Raw genomic sequence first — 18,191 nt, 5'->3', positions numbered from 1 at the left:
GTATTTGAGAGCGGGAAGGCTTGTCCATGGAGTACACCCAGTGGTGCATTTGTTGCGCTCGGATTGGCAGTGTAAATCCCAGCCAAGCCAGGATTTAAGTTTTTAGCTTTTCATAGTCCAAAGCATCTGCAGTGCTTCGGTCAAAGTAAGCTTTATCAAGGTTCTCCTGAAACAAAGAGTGCCAACTGGGCGGCCAGCTCTCACGCTTGGTAATTCAGTCAAAGGTGGTCAGATCTCTCGTATGGAGCTGAAGCTACTAGGGACATTTGAGGAAGCATTTCCGGGCTGTGCCTCTGTATCTCCTAAACATCCAGATGATGTTGCCTAGGCTGGTGGCTTCCTGCTGGACCCAGGTACTTTCCTGCTGTACCATGTAGCAAGGCATAATAATGTATTCCATGTCATCACGCTTTCTAGCAACTTTGTAGCCGCTTTTACCCAGGACTAATATCAGCACTGTTTTCCAAAAAGGGAGGGTCTAGCACCTTTAAGTCACCAGGTTTCCAAAACTGTGCAGGCAATGCACTACTTGAAATTGCCTTTATATGTGAAGCACCACAACTCCCAGCACGTCATGTTGTGAGAAGTTTCTGCAGAGTATCGCTCCTGCAGTTTTACTCTACTGTATCTATAGTCTGGCATCTGCCCAGGCAAACACAGATCTGCTTTCTGCTTCTCAAGGCTGCTGTTCCTTTCACGATGAGCAGATCTTTTCCAAGCCAATTCTCCACCAAGTTGTAACAGGGTTAGAGAACAGGTTCCTTCTCCTTGGGTAGATGGCAGTACACAGCAGCTGAGAGATCACTTAAGTCCAAAGATTCTGCTGTAACTGGCCTCAACCAGTTTTATTAAGCAGCAAAATAAAATAAAACATCAAAATAAATACTTTGCAGTCTGGCACTAACTAAACATGTCATTCCTAACGAATACTAAAAAAAACACAAGTTTTACCAAGCATAGCTCACTTGTTTTCAGTAACCGGTTCTCTCATAGAGACTCTAAAGGCCCTTTTCCCCAAGCAGTGTGAGAGATAAAATGACCTGGCTAACAGCCGTTTAACACCCTCATGCAGGTGAAATTACTAATTAGCATACTCTATGGCTAAAGGCCAAACTGGGCCTAATTGATGGAGCTGCCCTCACTGTCCATCTAAACCCTAGGAACCCTTACCGTTAACCAGCTTTAACCAAAAGTCTAAAAGCTATTAGTAACACAACTTCACCACTTTTCTGGGGTTTTAAAATACATATAGGTAAATGTATTATAACGGCATGCATCGTGCCGCTATAACACTTTCTGCTTTGCCTCATTACAGAGGCGAAGCAGTAAGGGACAACGACAAGATGTATTAACATCTTGTCTGCCGAAGCGGGGGAGCAAAAGCTCCCCCCTCTGGCGATGTCCTCCTAAGCTCACAGCGCGTCAGCTCAGTGCTGACGCGCTGGTCTCCCTGCCCGGCCAGCTCCAGTGCGCAAGCGTGGGATCTCGCTACACACGCAAGATCCCCAGCGCACTCCGGAGCCGGTACCTGCCACAGCCAGTTCTGTCCCTGCTGTGGCCTATGGGCATCGCCGCCTGCAGCTGTCACTATCGACAGCTGCAGGTGTCGGAACGGTCAGCGATGCAGACCCTTCATACATTGCCTGCGCATATCGGCCTGATATCTACGATATGAACAGGGGTGCTGCTATCCGTCGTTGTGCCCACACCGCAGCCTTTTTACATGGGGGAGAAGTGGTATAGCTGATACCGCTTTTCATTGTCCTCAAAGGAGAAGAAAACAAGTCCTGCACATTCTGCACCGGGCTTTCTGGATTGCCCAGCTGCTAGTGGGAAAAACAGAAGTCTGGGTTTTCCAGCTTCCCCAGAGCTAGCAGGAAGTCAGAAGCAGGAGAGGAGTTTAAAAGTCCCATTCACCCAGAGTTCTGTGCACTGATCCCCGTTAGGGGCCAGCAAGTAGGGTGCAGTTCTATAGTGCCAGGAGAGCATGGCAGGCTGATTGCCGAGCACAAGGAGTGCTAGGACTGTTTATGTTTGTTGGTTTATTTTCTGTATGTACCTGTGTGACCAGGCCCAAGCCTGTGTATGCTATGTGCACAGTGTCTGATGACAATAAAAGACACCGTGTTTAACTGGAAGACCTGCCTCAAGGGGAGGCATTTGATATGCCGGCTGTCGGGGTCCCGGCACTCACCATACTGATGCCGGAATCCCGACAACCGGCATACCGACAACTATTCTCCCTCTTAGGGTGTCCACGACACTCCTGGAGGGAGAATAAATAGCATGGCGTGCCACCATGCCCGCAGCATGGCGAGCGCAGCGAGCCTGCAAGGGGCTCTTTTGCACTCACTCCGCTGCCTGCATGCCGTCGCTCGGGAACCCGGCGCCGGGATCCCAAGCGCCGACATAACATACTACACCCACCTCAAAAGTCCTTATTCCCAGTACCTGTTTTACAATAGGTAAGAAACCTGGGGCATGCCTTCAAACACTATTACAGTGTTCTTGTCACAGTATGAATATGGGAGCGTCTATATTTTGCCTCAAATTGGAGAAAGTATTAGTTATTATAAAGCAATACCTCTATGTAATGTTCCAGTTACGGATGGGAGCTCAGGAATCCCTTCTGGAAATAATGGAGCACCGTAATGGACTTGATTCACATATTAAATTCACTATAGAATTTGATAAGAAGATTACCTTTCTCAACTTAACAGTACAGTATTTACACTGAAGTGAGCTTTGGTTATAGACTGTATAATAAGGATATCGGGTTTGAGAGCAACTACCCTCTGGCAAATATGATTCATGATGAAAAATTTCCAAAAAGGTTTATATGCTGTGGATGGGAATTGTTGGTCAGTAATCTTAAAACAGGAAGCTTTTTTATTGTCTGGTGTCCTCCTGGTACTTTTGATAAGTTGACCACTATAGCTGTGGGTCCCTCAGGTCCTGTTTCTCAATGGCCATGGCCCTTGACTGCTGTCAACATCTTTGATTTCTGCAGTCTGTGCTGCCTGAAGTACTGGAGGCTGCATATTCCTACTAAACACTGCTCCTGTCAGGGTTTGGTCTGTGTTTCGGTTACGCTTTGACAAGTTGCCTGCTGTTTGTTTGCTGCTCAATAAATGCAGTGGCTGGTGGTCTCTCTCATTAAGGTCTCCCACTGCTGGTACTGTCATATTGGAGCTTACTGTTCCCTCCTCTCCTGCTGAGGCACCCTTCAAACTGCTCTGCCACCTTCATCGCACTGTCCCTCTCAGTCCCTGGAACTTGACAGTTGTTTCACGGAGTTCCACTGTGATCTTGCAATTTCATCATGGGCAAGTCGGGCCAAGCCTCCAGCACCACTGCAAAATTGGGAAAGTTTGCCTTGGTGGGTGGCTAATCAACATCTCCCCCTACCTCTCTACCATACCCTAAAGAAGACCCCCATCCTCCCTGACCCAAGTTCTCCAGGCTATTACCACCTACGGAAAATGGGTTAAGGATAAAATTGGCAAGGTGCATGTAGTTATTTCTTTGTTCCAGCATGACTTCCAGAAAATGAGGGAGAAGATTGGGGAGGCAGAGCATTGCATCTCTGCCCTTGAGGATCTCATCTAACTCCTGCAGGGGCTACTTGAGGATTTATTCTCTCAAATGGCCGCCTAGAAGGCCATATTGTCTGACTTGGAAGTCAAATGGGAATAATTTATGATTTGTGGGACTCTCGGAGAGGGCCAAAGGGTATAGTTCTTAGAGGCAATCGTTTGGCAAGGATGCCTTTTTCCTGAAGTTCTTGGTGGAAAGAGCTCATCATCCTCCCTCCACGGCCTCTCCACCTGGGCCTCATTCTAAGACATTCATAGATCAGCTGTTACACTTCAAGCACTGGGGTGTTGTCCCACGGTGTGTTCGACAACATGGCCCTACCAAGTTTGATAACCATTCTGTGTTTGTTTTTCCTGACTCTGCCCCGGATGTTCAGAAGAATCACTCCTTATTCCTTAAGATTAAGAGGATACTTCAAGACCAGCAACTAAATGACTCTAAGCTGTTTCCGTCCTATTTCAGAGTGGTGACGGATTGACCTACCCACTTTTTCAATATGCTGTAAGAGGCTGAGGCTTGGATGGGGCACTGCCCGAAATCCCACCACTGATGATACTTGCAGCTAAAGTTTATCCACCTTTTTTCTTGAATGCTGTTTAATTCATTTATTTGCTGCATTAGGGGTTTGGGACCAGCCCGTTCTCTACGGATGTCATTTGGTGCTGTGCATCCCTCCCCAATGTTGTGTTACATTGTATGCTGTTTATTGGCCTGCCATTTTACACTTTTCTAATTACTATTTCTGCATTGTTTAGCTTCCTGTGGAGGTACACCTAAATGTTTTATTGAGATGCCACTTGCCAGCAAGAAAGCATGTTAATCATAGTCTTAGGTCATCCTTATAGGTAGGTATTTTCTTCCTACCTCTGACATTTCCTTGGTGGTGCGGTGTTCTTGCTGCTTATTTCGTTCTTAATGTGCTGGAAAGGCCTGTTAGCGGTCAAATGTGGCTTTTCAGTGTTATATTTGTCTATTATGGCTGACATTCCTTGGGTGATGCAGTAAAGTTGCAGTTTGTTCACTGCTGCCATGTTGTCCTGGTCTGTTAGCAGTCATCTGTTCATCTAGGTTTTAGTTAAATTTAGTTTTGGGGTTGAATATACCTTAGTAGTAAGGGGTATTGTGGGTGGGTTGTGGGTTTCTTTATTATACTTATACTATGCTTTGGCAACTTTGTCATTCTTTCCCCTTCCTCTCCACTTATCTGCCTGGATAATTGTAATAATGTAGTGGATAAATCACTGAACAGTTGGAGAGAGTCCCTTTCTTCTCCATCCTATTTCCATACCCCTTTCTCTAAGTTGGTTGCTAAGTTGGGCTGGATAGACATCAGGTGGGTATGTCACTCTTTAGCTTGTTAATTCTCCTGTCAGTCTTCCACTCATCAGGATTCTTTTTTTCTCCTATACTAGTCTCTAGGGCTTCTGCAATTGACTATGTCCAGATATATGTCAGACCACTCTCCGGATTGCATTACTATTGGCACTTCCCTCTCAAATGGTGGCAGTTTTTGAAAACTCAACCCCTTCTGGTTGGACCTCACGAGTGCTGACTCCAAGTTGGAGGCAACTTGGGTTTCATATTTTGAAGATAACGCTTCATGATATTTAAATTCTGTGGGACACATTGAAAACTTTTTTTTAGAGGCACTTTGATCAACTGTATTACGAATATTAAATTGCATAATGGAAAAGGGAGGGTGCTTTTTAAATGTTCCTGTAGGCCCAATATTTTGCCTTGGTAGGCCATGCTTGGAGCTCAAAGGGAGTGGTTGGATCCTTTGTTTGACATATCCAAACGAAAGTTATTATTCTCTCATCATCAAAATATGTAGTTATGTGAGACTTACAGTCGATAACTCTATTTCTCCGAAGTCCACAGTATTCACAGAATAACATTGGGATATGAGGTAGCGTCAGCGGAATGGCACCAATCAATCAAAAGCTTTCGGCCTCCCAGAATGCAACGAGCCAGTCTACTACAGGTATATCCCTGCCTCCTAGCTCAGGCAATTTATTTATTTTCCAAAGCTCAAGGCAGGAGCATCACAGAGAACCCTAATCAGGCGGGAAGAAAATATGAGCATACACACTTCCATACAAGAAGGAAGAGGTTAGTAAGTGTAAGGATCCTCAAATCAGGTGCATCAGCGTGGGATCCCTATGGATACTGTGGACTTCGGAGAAATAGAGTTATCGATGGTAAGTCTACCATAACTACATATTTCTCCTGCAGGGTCCACAGTTTATCCACAGGATAACATTGGGAAGTCCCGAAGCAAATTTAGTGGAGGGGACACTCCTGATTGGATAGGAGAATCCTTCGCCCGAATGCAGCGTCCTGAGAGGCAAAGGTATCAAAGGCATAATGTCTAATGAATGTGTTAACGGAAGACCATGTGGCTGCCTTACATATCTGTTCTGCACAGGCACCACGGCGTGCTGCCCATGAAGGACCTACCTTACGAGTAGAATGAGCAGAGACATTAGCCAAAATAGGGTGATCAGCTTGAGTACATGCTTCTGAAATAGTCGAAGCCACCTCGCCAGTGTCTGCTTGTCAGCAGGCCATCCTCTCTTGTGAAATCCGTAGAGAACAAAAAGAGTATCTGTCTTTCTGATGGCACTGGTAGGATCCATGTAGACCTTTAAAGCATAGACTACGTCCAATGATTCATCTCCCACAGAAAGTCCTTGAAAAGCCAGAACTACAATTTCTTTGTTAAAGTGGAACTTGGAGACCACCGTAGGAAGATATCCAGATTTGGTTCTGAGAACTGCTCTATCTGGATGAAAAATCAGATAAGGCGGGCAACATAACAACGCCCCTAAATCTGAGACTCTTCTAGCTGAAGCAATAGCAAGTAGAAAGAGAACCTTAGCTGTCAACCATTTAAGATCCACTTGACTCAGCGGTTCAAAAGGGGCAACTTGAAGTGCCTTTAAAACTAAATTTAGACCCCAAAGAGCTATAGGAGGAACAAACGGAGGTTAGATGTGAAGCATTCCATGGAAAAAAGTGGCAACATCCTGTAGGTTAGCAATTTTCTTTTGAAACCATACAGTCAATGCTGACACCTGAACGCTCAAGGAAGCCACCTATAGACCTTTATCCATTACTGCCTGAAGGAATGCTAGGACTCTGGAAACTTTGAATGACCTAGAGTCAAGCTTCCTAACACTGCAGCATTGAATATAAGCATGCCATATTTGGTAATAAATGAGAGCAGAAGATGGTTTCCTTGCTCTAAGCATTGTTTGAATTACCTGTTGTGAAAATCCTTTTGCTTTCAGGATGGAAGGCTCAAGAGCCACGCCATCAAAGACAGTCGATCCGGGTGATTGTAATAACAAGGACCCTGAAACAGTAAATCTCAACGTTGAGGAAGTAGAAACAGAGAATCCACCGACAGCCTCTGCAGATCTGTGTACCAATGTCTTCTGGGCCAAGCCGGAGCTATTAGTAGCACGGCGCCCTTTCCCTGTTTGGCTTTTCAAATCACCCGGGGCAACAGGGCGATCTGTGGAAACACATAGGCCAGACGAAAGTCCCAGTTCACTGACGGGGCATCCACAAAGGTCACTTTGGGATCTCTTGTCCTTGACCTGTAGTTGACAACTTTGTTGTTCGGACAAGAAGCCATGAGGTCTATCTCCGGCAGCCCCCACTTGTTTACCAGAATCTGGAAAACCTCTGGGTGTAAAGTCCATTAGTTAGCATGAATGGGTTGTCGCCTGAGAAAATCCGCTTCTCAGTTTAGGACTCCCATCACGAACATTGCGGACAAGAATGGATGATGAAGTTCTGCCCACCTTAAGATGCGGCTTACCTCCTTCATTGCTTTTTGGCTGCGAGTTCCTCCCTGATGATTGAGGTATGCTGCTGCCGTTGCATTGTCTAAGCGAATCTGCACCGGTTTTCCTTGCAGTATGTTCTTTGCCTGAGTGAATGCCACATATATATGGCCAGAAGTTCCAAAAATTTTATTGGCAGGCAAATTTCTTCCTTGGTTCACTGCCCCTGGAAGCAACACTTTTCTGAAACTGCTCCCCAGCCCTGAAGACTGGCGTCTGTTGTCAGAATACCCTCTCGGAGATCCAAAAGGGTCGCCCTTTGTCCAGATGGGATATCTGTAGCCACCAGGATAATGACCTCCATACTTCCTGAGGAAGGACCACAGTCTGAGTTTTTTTTCGTCTGATGAAGTCCATTCCATCTGGAAAGAATCAGATGTTGAAGGGGCCTCGAGTGGAATTGAGCATATTGCACCATGTCGAATGTTGACACCGTAGATCCCGTCACTCCCATTGCTGCATGAATGGATACTCTTCGACTGTGTAGCAGCTCCTGAATCCTTGTCTGTATTGTGGATTTTTTGTTCAGAGGCAGAAAAACTCTCTGAAGCCTGGAATCCAATACAGCCTCCAGGTGCATCATGCTTTATGACGGAACCAGGGATGACTTCGCCCAATTTATGAGCCAGCCATGGCTTTGTAAACAAGCTATTGTCATTTGCAGATGGCCCTGGAGAGTTGAGCCAAGATTAACAGCTCGTCCAGGTATGGGAAAATTCTTATCCCCCGATGATGGAGATAAGCCGCCATCACCACCATAATTTTCGTGAACACTCTTGGAGCTGTAGCCAGTCCAAATGGTAGGGCCTGAACTGAAAATGTTGCCAGAGGATAGCAAACCTGAGATAGCACTGATGGGACGGTGATAAAGGTACATGCAGGTAAGCATCCTGGATATCCAGGGATACCATAAAATCCCCCGGCTCCATGACCAAGATAATGGAACGTAAAAAGTCTCTATATGAAAACAAGGCACCCAAATGTATTTGTTCAGAACTTTGAGATTGACAATGGGCCGGTATGACCCATTCGTTTTCTGTACTAGAAACAGTTTGGAATAGAAACCTTGCCGTGCTGTGCAGGAGGGACCGGTACTATCACCCCTGATTGTAGCAACTTATGAACTTCCTCAAGTAAAGCCCTGGTCTTCGTTTCCACAGAAGACAGGCTGGTACAAAAAAATCTTTGCGGAGGGTGTTTCTTGAAGGCAAACGCATAACCATGAGATACTGCTTCTTGCACCCAGGCATCTAGGGTGGACTGTTGCCAGGTCTGTGCAAATAGAAGAAATCAGCCTCCCACCCTGGGGTTCCCTAGGCGGAGGCCCGTGCCATCAGGCTGATGGCTTATCTTCTGGTTTGGAAGCAGGCCTTCTGGTTGCCCAATGCTTTTTAGTCTTTCCAGACTTTTCTGATTGGGACTGTTTGTCGTAACCCTTTTCTTTTGCTTTTCCTTGGGTCTGATAGGAAAGAAAAGCTGGAAAATTAGGTTTAAACTTGTAGGAAGAAGGAAACTTCACTTTTTTTGAGTCTGCTTCTGACTCCAGAATATTGTTTAACTCTTTACCAAACAGAATATCTTCAACAAAAGGCAAGGACTCTAGTACCTTTTTGGATTCTGAGTCAGCCTTCCATGTACGTAGCCAGACAGCTTTGCGTGCTGCTACTGCTGAGACTGAAGCTACTATACCCATATCCAAGGCTGATTCCTCCATAAAGACAACTGCTTGTTTAATATGTGCAATATGGGACTTTTGTTCCCTAGACGCGAATGAAAGGTCATCTTCCAATGCACCAGCCCAGGCCGCCACTGCTTTCGCCGTCCAGGCTGAAGCCATTGCCAGCCTAACTGCTGCTCCTGATAAGGAAAAAACATCTATCTTTCTATCCGTTACATCATTTAATGATGTTGAAGGCAGAGGTAATGTAGATTTATGCAGCAATCGAATGACGTATCTACTTTGGGAAAAACCTCCCTTTTCAAACAATACCCGGAAGAGGATAATGAAAATTAAATTTTTTGGGAATTCTGAACTTTTTACTGAGTGTGACCCAAGCCTCTTGCATGATTTCAGTCAGCTGTTCTGACTCTGGAAATTCAGTTCAGACTGTTTTGGGACATTTAAACACAGGTGCCTTGGATTTTAACAAAGGCTCTGCTGCCTCCTCTAAGGATAGAATGGCTGTCATAGCATTAATTAGCTCAGGTACAACTACTGAGCTGGGACCTCCATCCTCATCTCTGTATACAGACTCAGAATGCGAGGAACCATCGCCATCCTCTGAAGTGTCCCCTTCTGAAACATGTGTAGACTGTGAAGATGTTGTTTCAGGTCTATGTGATTTACTTTCCACTGGCCTTTCAGCCTGTTTTTGTTGAAAGGCTGCAGATTCCTGGACTGGATGTGATAAGACCCAGGGGGAATGTTGCATGTAAGGATTAACTGGGTAACCTATCCCTGGTATGGGAGCTGGCATTATCCGCTTTGCTATATTGGATAATGTTTGTGCAAATGAAGCCCATGGGGGTTCTGAACTGAACCTGTGCCAGTCTTGTGTTATTAAGGAGGCTCTGGTGAAAGCTAGAACAGTTTGCACATAACCCATTTTGTACCAGATCTTGAGAGGTTAACCCTGCTTTGCATGGCAAACATGATATCAATGTCGGTGCAGCTGTGGAGAGTGTATCCTCTTCACCCTTGCCTCTCTTAGACATGGTAAACAAATCACACACCTGTATGGTGTTAACTACACAATTTGTGACTGTATTCACTTTAAGCTTGCTAAAGTGATATACAGTACAATTCGATCCCTCCCTGTCTTGCACCAGCATTGAGGATCAGTATATACAAAGGCAGCAGAACTGACAGATATATAGTATAGTAAAAGTCAGCAGCCACACTAGCAAACAGTCACAAGTTATACATTAGTATAATAAAGCAATATGATCATATATTCAACTACAGATACATTTCAGGTATGTAGGAAAAACAAATTACTGCATTACCTTATATAGGACTTTTAACGTATTTAGTCGCACAGCGAAAGAAACAGCAGTAACAGTTTATCAGACTCCTATGCATCATGCACTTATCCAACTACTCGTATCCCAATGGTAGAGACTTAGTGCTGTATCACCTGCCTCAGGAGAGCGGGATACAGGGAGACTTAACCCCGCTTCCAGGATCGATCAATATCCAATCAAATGCTGAGTGGATCCAGACGCAAATAGTGAACACAGACGCGCAAGTGAACACACACACACACACACACACACACCACTAACACACACACACCACTAACACAGCCGCCTATGCTGTGACTGGGTCAGTTAGATATCTAGCATCAAACGGAAGCGGGAAATCAGTTCATGGCGGGAAACTCGGAGGAAACTGGTCATGAACCGAGGCAGGGGCGACAAGGGGAGCGTCTTACTCCCCACTGCTGACATCAACCCCAGGGATTGCGACCTCACACTAACCCCTGGAGCCTATGATCCTTGAAGCTTAGTGCTGGTGCACCCGAGTTGGCAGCCGTGTCAGCGACTGTTCGGTAGTCTCCTCCCGAAAAGAGTGCGGCTGTGTCTTGCATCCTACCTGCTAAGCGGAACCGACGCCTTACCTTCTCCCCATGCTCCGGCCACAAGCTGGTAACGTGTTGTCGCAATCCGGCGGAGAGTTGTTGGAGCAACTCTTTCTAAGGTGCATATAAGGCGCTTTTTAGAAAGATCTCTCAAAAAGAATAAAACTATTAAAATAAAATAATTAAAAGCTTATGGCTACAAAAAACCAACAGCCCCATGACCGTGGTCCGGCTCCTGCCGCACCAAACATAAAACTGAATTACCTGAGCCAGAATGCCTAGTACATACCAACTATGTGGCTGGTTTGTGCTGAATCCTATTTAGTGATAATTACCTTTAAATATAGAAAAGCACAGCAGACCCAAATGCTCTTACTCGTATGTCTTTGCTTGTTAGTGCTTTCAGTTTGTTAAGCTTATTTCATGGAATATTTTTAGATACTATTGCTGAACATAAGACAAAGTGCCATGCTTATACAAAGTGAAGTTTTCATTCAGGTGCTGGTGTAAACCATACAGATCCCGAGAAAAACAATGAATTATAACTTTGTATTTCTTCAACTTTTTTTGTGAGCTAATCGACTGTCCCTATCATACATTTTTCAATGTGTTTATTAGTCAGATGGTTCATATAAATGTTCTTTTCTACAAATGTCAGCCACCCCCAAATGGCTTTGAACGTTCACTGTAGTCAGGCAGCACCCTAGTAAATATGTTTTATATACCTCTTGAATCTCTATTGTAATATAACACTCTCTCAAGCTATGTATATATGCTCCAAAAAAAACAAAAGCAAAAACAGAGTCCCAAAACAATCTGAGCTGCTGGCTGTATTTTTGGAACTATGTAGGTGACCTCTGCCAAGTTCACTTACTACAAACAATTTGGCTTATATAGGTGGTTATTCAGAGTTGTTCGCTCGTTGCCGTTTTTCGCAACACAGCGATTAGGTGGAAAATGCGCGTGCGCATGGGACGCAGCGCGCATGCGCTAAGTACTTTCACAAAAAACTTAGTAGATTTACACAAGGCCGACCGACGTTTTTTCATCGCTGGAGGGATCATAGTGTGATTGACAGGAAGTGGGTGTTTCTGGGCGGAAACTGGCCGTTTTCAGGGAGTGTGCTAAATAACGCAGCCGTGCCAGGTAAAAACGCAGGAGTGGCTGGAGAAACGGGGGAGTGGCTGGCCGAACGCAGGGCGTGTTTGGGACGTCAAACCAGGAACTAAACGGACTGAGGTGATCGCAATCTAGGAGTAGGTCTGGAGCTACTCAGAAACTGCAAGAAATTATTTAGTAGCAATTCTGCTAATCTTTCGTTCACACTTCTGCTAAGCTAAGATACACTCCCAGAGGGCAGCGGCCTAGCGTTTGCAACGCTGCTAAAAGCAGCTAGCGAGCGAACAACTCGGAATGACCACCATAGTTTCTCAACAATTTGCACATATTGTACAAGAATTGGTAAGTCTAATTAGTGTGGTTTATACCTGTCTTATCTGTCTGTAAGGTCTTCTTGGTTTTATTTGAACATGAAGGCTTGATTCCGTTTCCACCACCATCCCTTGAATATTAATAACACAGAAAAATGTAGCAAAAACATGTTAAAATCAATATAGCATGCTTAAGGTTAGTGAATATTACCTAGCTGGTACAGACTGCAAATGTTGTCCTAGACGCCAAAACAGCCTCTAAACACTCCCCTCTTTAGGCAAGCTCATCAAAAACTTAACCTCCCTAAGCTAGTCTGCATATTACCACCTGAATAAACTTTTCAGTGAAAATGTGTGTGTGTATATATATATATATATATTTTTTTTTTTTTTAATTATTATTTCTTTCTCCGTTAGCGTCACCCAATATTAATATATTTTTCTCATAATCACCTACAGCTAACACGTTATAATTTGCACACTGCAATTTCCATTCCGCCTTTTTCTGTTGCCATTATTTAATTGTTTTTTATAGTGATTTAATTCTCTAGAAATCTATACTGTAAAAATAATAAACACATATACAAATATAATTATATAACACATACTTTTCACACAAATTGAATACCCTATTTATGTAGCTTCTCTTATGCTAAAAGCATTATCTTCCCTGTGATCCTACAATATTAAATTTTTCCTCTTTATTATATCACATTTTTTCTCATTGTGTTACATGTACTTCTATTAACGAGTACTAATGCTTTTTAATTTGTTTTATTTTCATGCTGCGGGATGCACATTATGTTTTGTATGAGGTCTGAAGCCTAGGACTTCTTCAAAATGGCCGCCGCCACCTAAATCTGAAATAGAGAGCCTAAGGTCTTCTAATTCATATTCGTTTTCTTAAACCGGAAGTGGGGTGGAAGTAGAGAGCCGCACAGCCAGAAGTGTGGCAAACGATGCATAGACATTACTAACACCCGCAGACCGGAAGCGGGGCATCTGTGCATGCACAGTGGACATCTACGGACACAGGAAGCGTGGCGGAAGTGCCACTGCTTAATGTACTTTATGTTTTATGTCAAAATTCTCTTTTTATACCACTCGTTTTTTTACAATTACTAGGATTATGTCTTTCAATATGAAATATATGTTAGCTCCAATTATCTTATAGTGGAAAATTCATGAATTTCACAGTTTATTAACTATAACAGGAAATTATGTCATAGCCTATTCCCTTAATGAAACCAGGTATCAATATCTGTCCTGGCCATTTATCCATCACCCCTTGATGAAGTCAGCCAGACGAAACGCGTTGGGTGTACCTCACTGACTCCATATACGAAGATAAGCTCAAAAACTCTCATCTTTTTAGATTGTATTGTTTTTTAGTATTGTAAAGGTCTTATGTTTTTATGTATCTTATGTCCCATTCTCTTTTTTTATATAGTCCAATTTGCATCTTTTTATGGTCTATATATAAACTTTTTTAATCAGCTATCTCTATATTTAAATTAAAATATTGTTAATATATTTTACCTAAAAACTGGGTTCGCTTTTATCTACACAGAATATCCCCAATCTTTTATTTATATTTTATTTTCCGGACCTTTTGCCTTCTAGTTCAGAATATAGCAGTTTAAACACCATTGGTCGCTTTTATCCCTATCCCTACACCAATATTTAATTCTATAGCATCTTACCCGTGCTAAATATTTAGGGATTAGCTGACACCCTATATTGTTTAAGGGAGTGTTTTTAGCAGTCAACACTGACAAAGATTTTTGTAGTGTTAGCACATACGCTTGTAGCGCCATACTCCTATTGTCTTCATAGAGATTAGATAGATATAGAATCTATCGCTCTATCTATCTATATATCTAATGCACTATAGCTTGGCACTCAGGATAAATGCTGTAAACTGATGGGGTGCCTTCCCAAATATTAATAGTTACCAATGTCTTTACCAGAAAGAACCAGGCGGCACTCCCAAATTCCAATTCAAGCAGGCAGGTGTATTAGAAATTCATAGTGTCATAAACAGGCGTTTATGACACTATGAATTTCTAATACACCTGCCTGCTTGAATTGGAATTTGGGAGTGCCGCCTGGTTCTTTCTGGTAAAGACATTGGTAACTATCTATATATCTAGATATATATATCTAGATATATATATCTAGATATATCTAGATATATATATAGAGAGAGAGAAAGAGAGAGAGAGAGAGAGAGAGAGAGAGTCTGTCTGTGGCTTATGTGACAAACGCATATCTTCCTACAGATTCTAGGCTTGTGACTGAACTATATAAATACAAGTTGATAGATACTAGTTTAAGAAGGATGATATTTAATGTGTTATTTAGGTATTTAGGATAATGATTGTTATAAAAACATTCTGGACTTGCTCATCATTTTGCACATTGTTTAGTTTACTAATATTGATACAGGTTGAGTATCCCATATCAAAAATGCTTGGGGCCAGAAGTATTTTGGATACCATATTTTTCCGGATTTTGGAATAATTGCATACCATAATGAGATATCATGGCGACTCTAAGCACAGAATGCATTTATGTTTCATATACACCTTATACACCACATAGCCTGAAGGTCATTTAATACAATATTTTTAATAACTTTGTGTATTAAACAAAGTTTGTGTACATCGAGCCATCAGAAAACAAAGGTCTCCGTCTCACTGAAAAAAAAAAAATCTGTATTTCGGAATATTTGGATATGGGATATTCAACCTGTAATGTAAGCTTTTATTCCCAAAGCACTTGCTATTAATATCTTATTGGTTTCTAAGGGTCACTACAGCGTTATCTTTCATGGAAGACTTGTAAAGTAGTCCTTGAACAAGTCATACTGACTGTCAATGACTGCCACAAATAGCTACAACTTTGTGGCTATTTCATTTGTCAGTTACAAAATGGAATTCAAGAAGATTTAATGCTGTAGTCTTAATTATTGACCATAGATGATATCTGTTATAATGATTTTTTTTCTTAATAAACTCATTTTTCACAGCTTTTTTTTAAGAAGCAGGTATTGTTATCCTGTTGTTGGAAGTCATACAGTAGTTAAAGCACAGTTGTTTTTTTTCCTTTTACCACTAGAGGTCTCTATTGCCAACTATAAAGGCTTACAGCACTTACACAAAGCAATTCTGGAGGACTACGGAATAAAAGGATCAAGAACATTGAACTGCAGGATTAAATCTTTTTTTAAAATAGCACCTAACGCAACAATAAATCAATAAAAAGTATTCCTCTCCATCACTACGTTATCCTTTGGCCAGGAATGGACAAAAAGTAATGGACACATGCAAACATTAATCATTGCTAGATGTATTAATGCAGCAAATTATTAAGGTTTTTGCTGTAAATAACCATTACATTTACATTAATTTCTATTTGCAGACCATTTATACATATTATTGTACATATGGCAATGATGTTCTACAATGAGCAGCTATAGACCAGTGAAGGGATGAGATAACCTTAATTTTAGGAGGATGAATAAGATGGGGAAAAAAAGAAAAGTTAAGTGAAATGCTCCTCGATACTAAGAGCTCACCTATACTTATTTACAGATCCAAATGTGCAATTATAAAGCAATGAAATTTCTATAATGATAGAGCTAAAAATGTGAAATGTGAATAATGTTCTAAGCTCTAGCCAAATCCACAGCAAAAGCAAAAGAAGTAAATGAAAGTCATTAAAATAATGTAATAAGAATCACAGTTGTATAAGTGAAATAGTCTAAAGAAACTAGTGACCGTTAAATACAAACCGGCTTCTTCTTTTGCTATTAGGAGGGCTTGGTTTCTCTGAAGCTCGGCCCTGTTCATCTGGGCTAAGGCAGACATTGTGTTCCGGCTGTGGCACGTGGCTACAAAGTGACAAGGAACTTATTTCACCTTCACAGGTGGTCATTGTGGTGCAGATAGCATCTCTGGTATTGTCTTTTCCTGTATCAGTAAATATGAAACAATAAAAGGTTCTTACAATTATGGATAACAAGTTAAATTAATTAAATAAACTTCAATTGGCACCAGCTACTTTTTTTGTTCAGTGAACAGCTCTGAAAAAATAAGAATTTACTCACCGGTAATTCTATTTCTCGTAGTCCGTAGTGGATGCTGGGGACTCCGTAAGGACCATGGGGAATAGCGGCTCCGCAGGAGACTGGGCACAACTATAAAGAAAGCTTTAGACTACTGGTGTGCACTGGCTCCTCCCACTATGACCCGCCTCCAGACTTCAGTTAGGATACTGTGCCCGGAAGAGCTGACACAATAAGGAAGGATTTTGAATCCCGGGTAAGACTCATACCAGCCACACCAATCACACCGTATAACTCGTGATACAATACCCAGTTAACAGTATGATAACAACTGAGCCTCTCAACAGATGGCTCAACAATAACCCTTTAGTTAAGCAATAACTATACACAAGTATTGCAGACAATCCGCACTTGGGATGGGCGCCCAGCATCCACTACGGACTACGAGAAATAGAATTACCGGTGAGTAAATTCTTAACGTCCTAGTGGATGCTGGGGACTCCGTAAGGACCATGGGGATTATACCAAAGCTCCCAAACGGGCGGGAGAGTGCGGATGACTCTGCAGCACCGAATGGGCAAACTCTAGGTCCTCCTCAGCCAGGGTGTCAAACTTGTAGAATTTAGCAAACGTGTTTGACCCCGACCAAGTAGCTGCTCGGCAAAGTTGAAGAGCCGAGACCCCTCGGGCAGCCGCCCAAGAAGAGCCCACCTTCCTCGTGGAATGGGCTTTCACTGATTTAGGATGCGGCAGTCCAGCCGCAGAATGTGCAAGCTGAATCGTGCTACAGATCCAGCGAGCAATAGTCTGCTTTGAAGCAGGTGCACCCAACTTGTTGGGCGCATACAGGATAAAGAGCGAGTCAGTCTTTCTGACTCCAGCTGTCCTGGAAACATAGATTTTCAGGGCCCTGACTACATCCAACAACTTGGAAGCCTCCAAGTCATTTGTAGCCGCAGGCACCACGATAGGTTGGTTCAGATGAAAAGCTGATACCACCTTAGGGAGAAACTGGGGACGAGTCCTCAATTCTGCCCTATCCATATGGAAAATCAGATAAGGGCTTTTACATGACAAAGCCGCCAATTCTGATACACGCCTGGCCGAAGCCAAAGCCAACAACATGACCACTTTCCACGTGAGATACTTCAATTCCACGGTTTTAAGTGGCTCAAACCAATGTGACTTTAGGAAATCCAACACCACGTTGAGATCCCAAGGTGCCACAGGAGGCACAAAAGGGGGCTGAATATGCAGCACTCCCTTAACAAAAGTTTGAACTTCAGGCAGTGAAGCCAGTTCTTTCTGGAAGAAAATCGATAGAGCCGAAATCTGGACCTTAATGGAACCCAATTTTAGGCCCATAGTCACCCCTGACTGTAGGTAGTGCAGGAAACGGCCCAGCTGAAATTCCTCCGTTGGGGCCTTCCTGGCCTCACACCACGCAACATATTTTCGCCATATGCGGTGATAATGGTTTGCGGTTACTTCTTTCCTAGCTTTAATCAGCGTAGGAATGACTTCCTCCGGAATGCCCTTTTCCTTCAGGATCCGGTGTTCAACCGCCATGCTGTCAAATGCAGCCGCGGTAAGTCTTGGAACAGACAGGGCCCCTGCTGCAGCAGGTCCTGTCTGAGCGGCAGAGGCCATGGGTCCTCTG

The 18,191-nt window shown here is 43.1% G+C and overlaps 1 protein-coding gene across 5 annotated transcripts in view; it reads right to left on the bottom strand.

The window, feature by feature from the left end:
• ARMC2 (armadillo repeat containing 2) overlaps window positions 1-18,191 on the bottom strand; it is a 502,181-nt gene that overhangs the window by 110,029 nt on the left and 373,961 nt on the right. For all 5 annotated transcript variants that reach the window (XM_063917083.1, XM_063917082.1, XM_063917081.1 and 2 more), the window contains 2 exons: window positions 16,259-16,436; window positions 12,520-12,593 (listed from right to left, as the gene is read on the bottom strand). In XM_063917083.1, coding sequence (XP_063773153.1) covers window positions 12,520-12,593; window positions 16,259-16,436 — 252 coding nt within the window. The remainder of the gene's footprint in view (window positions 1-12,519; window positions 12,594-16,258; window positions 16,437-18,191) is intronic.

Source organism: Pseudophryne corroboree, chromosome 4, assembly GCF_028390025.1.
Source record: "Pseudophryne corroboree isolate aPseCor3 chromosome 4, aPseCor3.hap2, whole genome shotgun sequence".
Classification (NCBI taxonomy): domain Eukaryota; kingdom Metazoa; phylum Chordata; class Amphibia; order Anura; family Myobatrachidae; genus Pseudophryne; species Pseudophryne corroboree.
The sequence above is the reverse complement of the archived record's forward strand: the minus strand, read 5'-3'. Positions and strand labels throughout refer to the sequence as shown.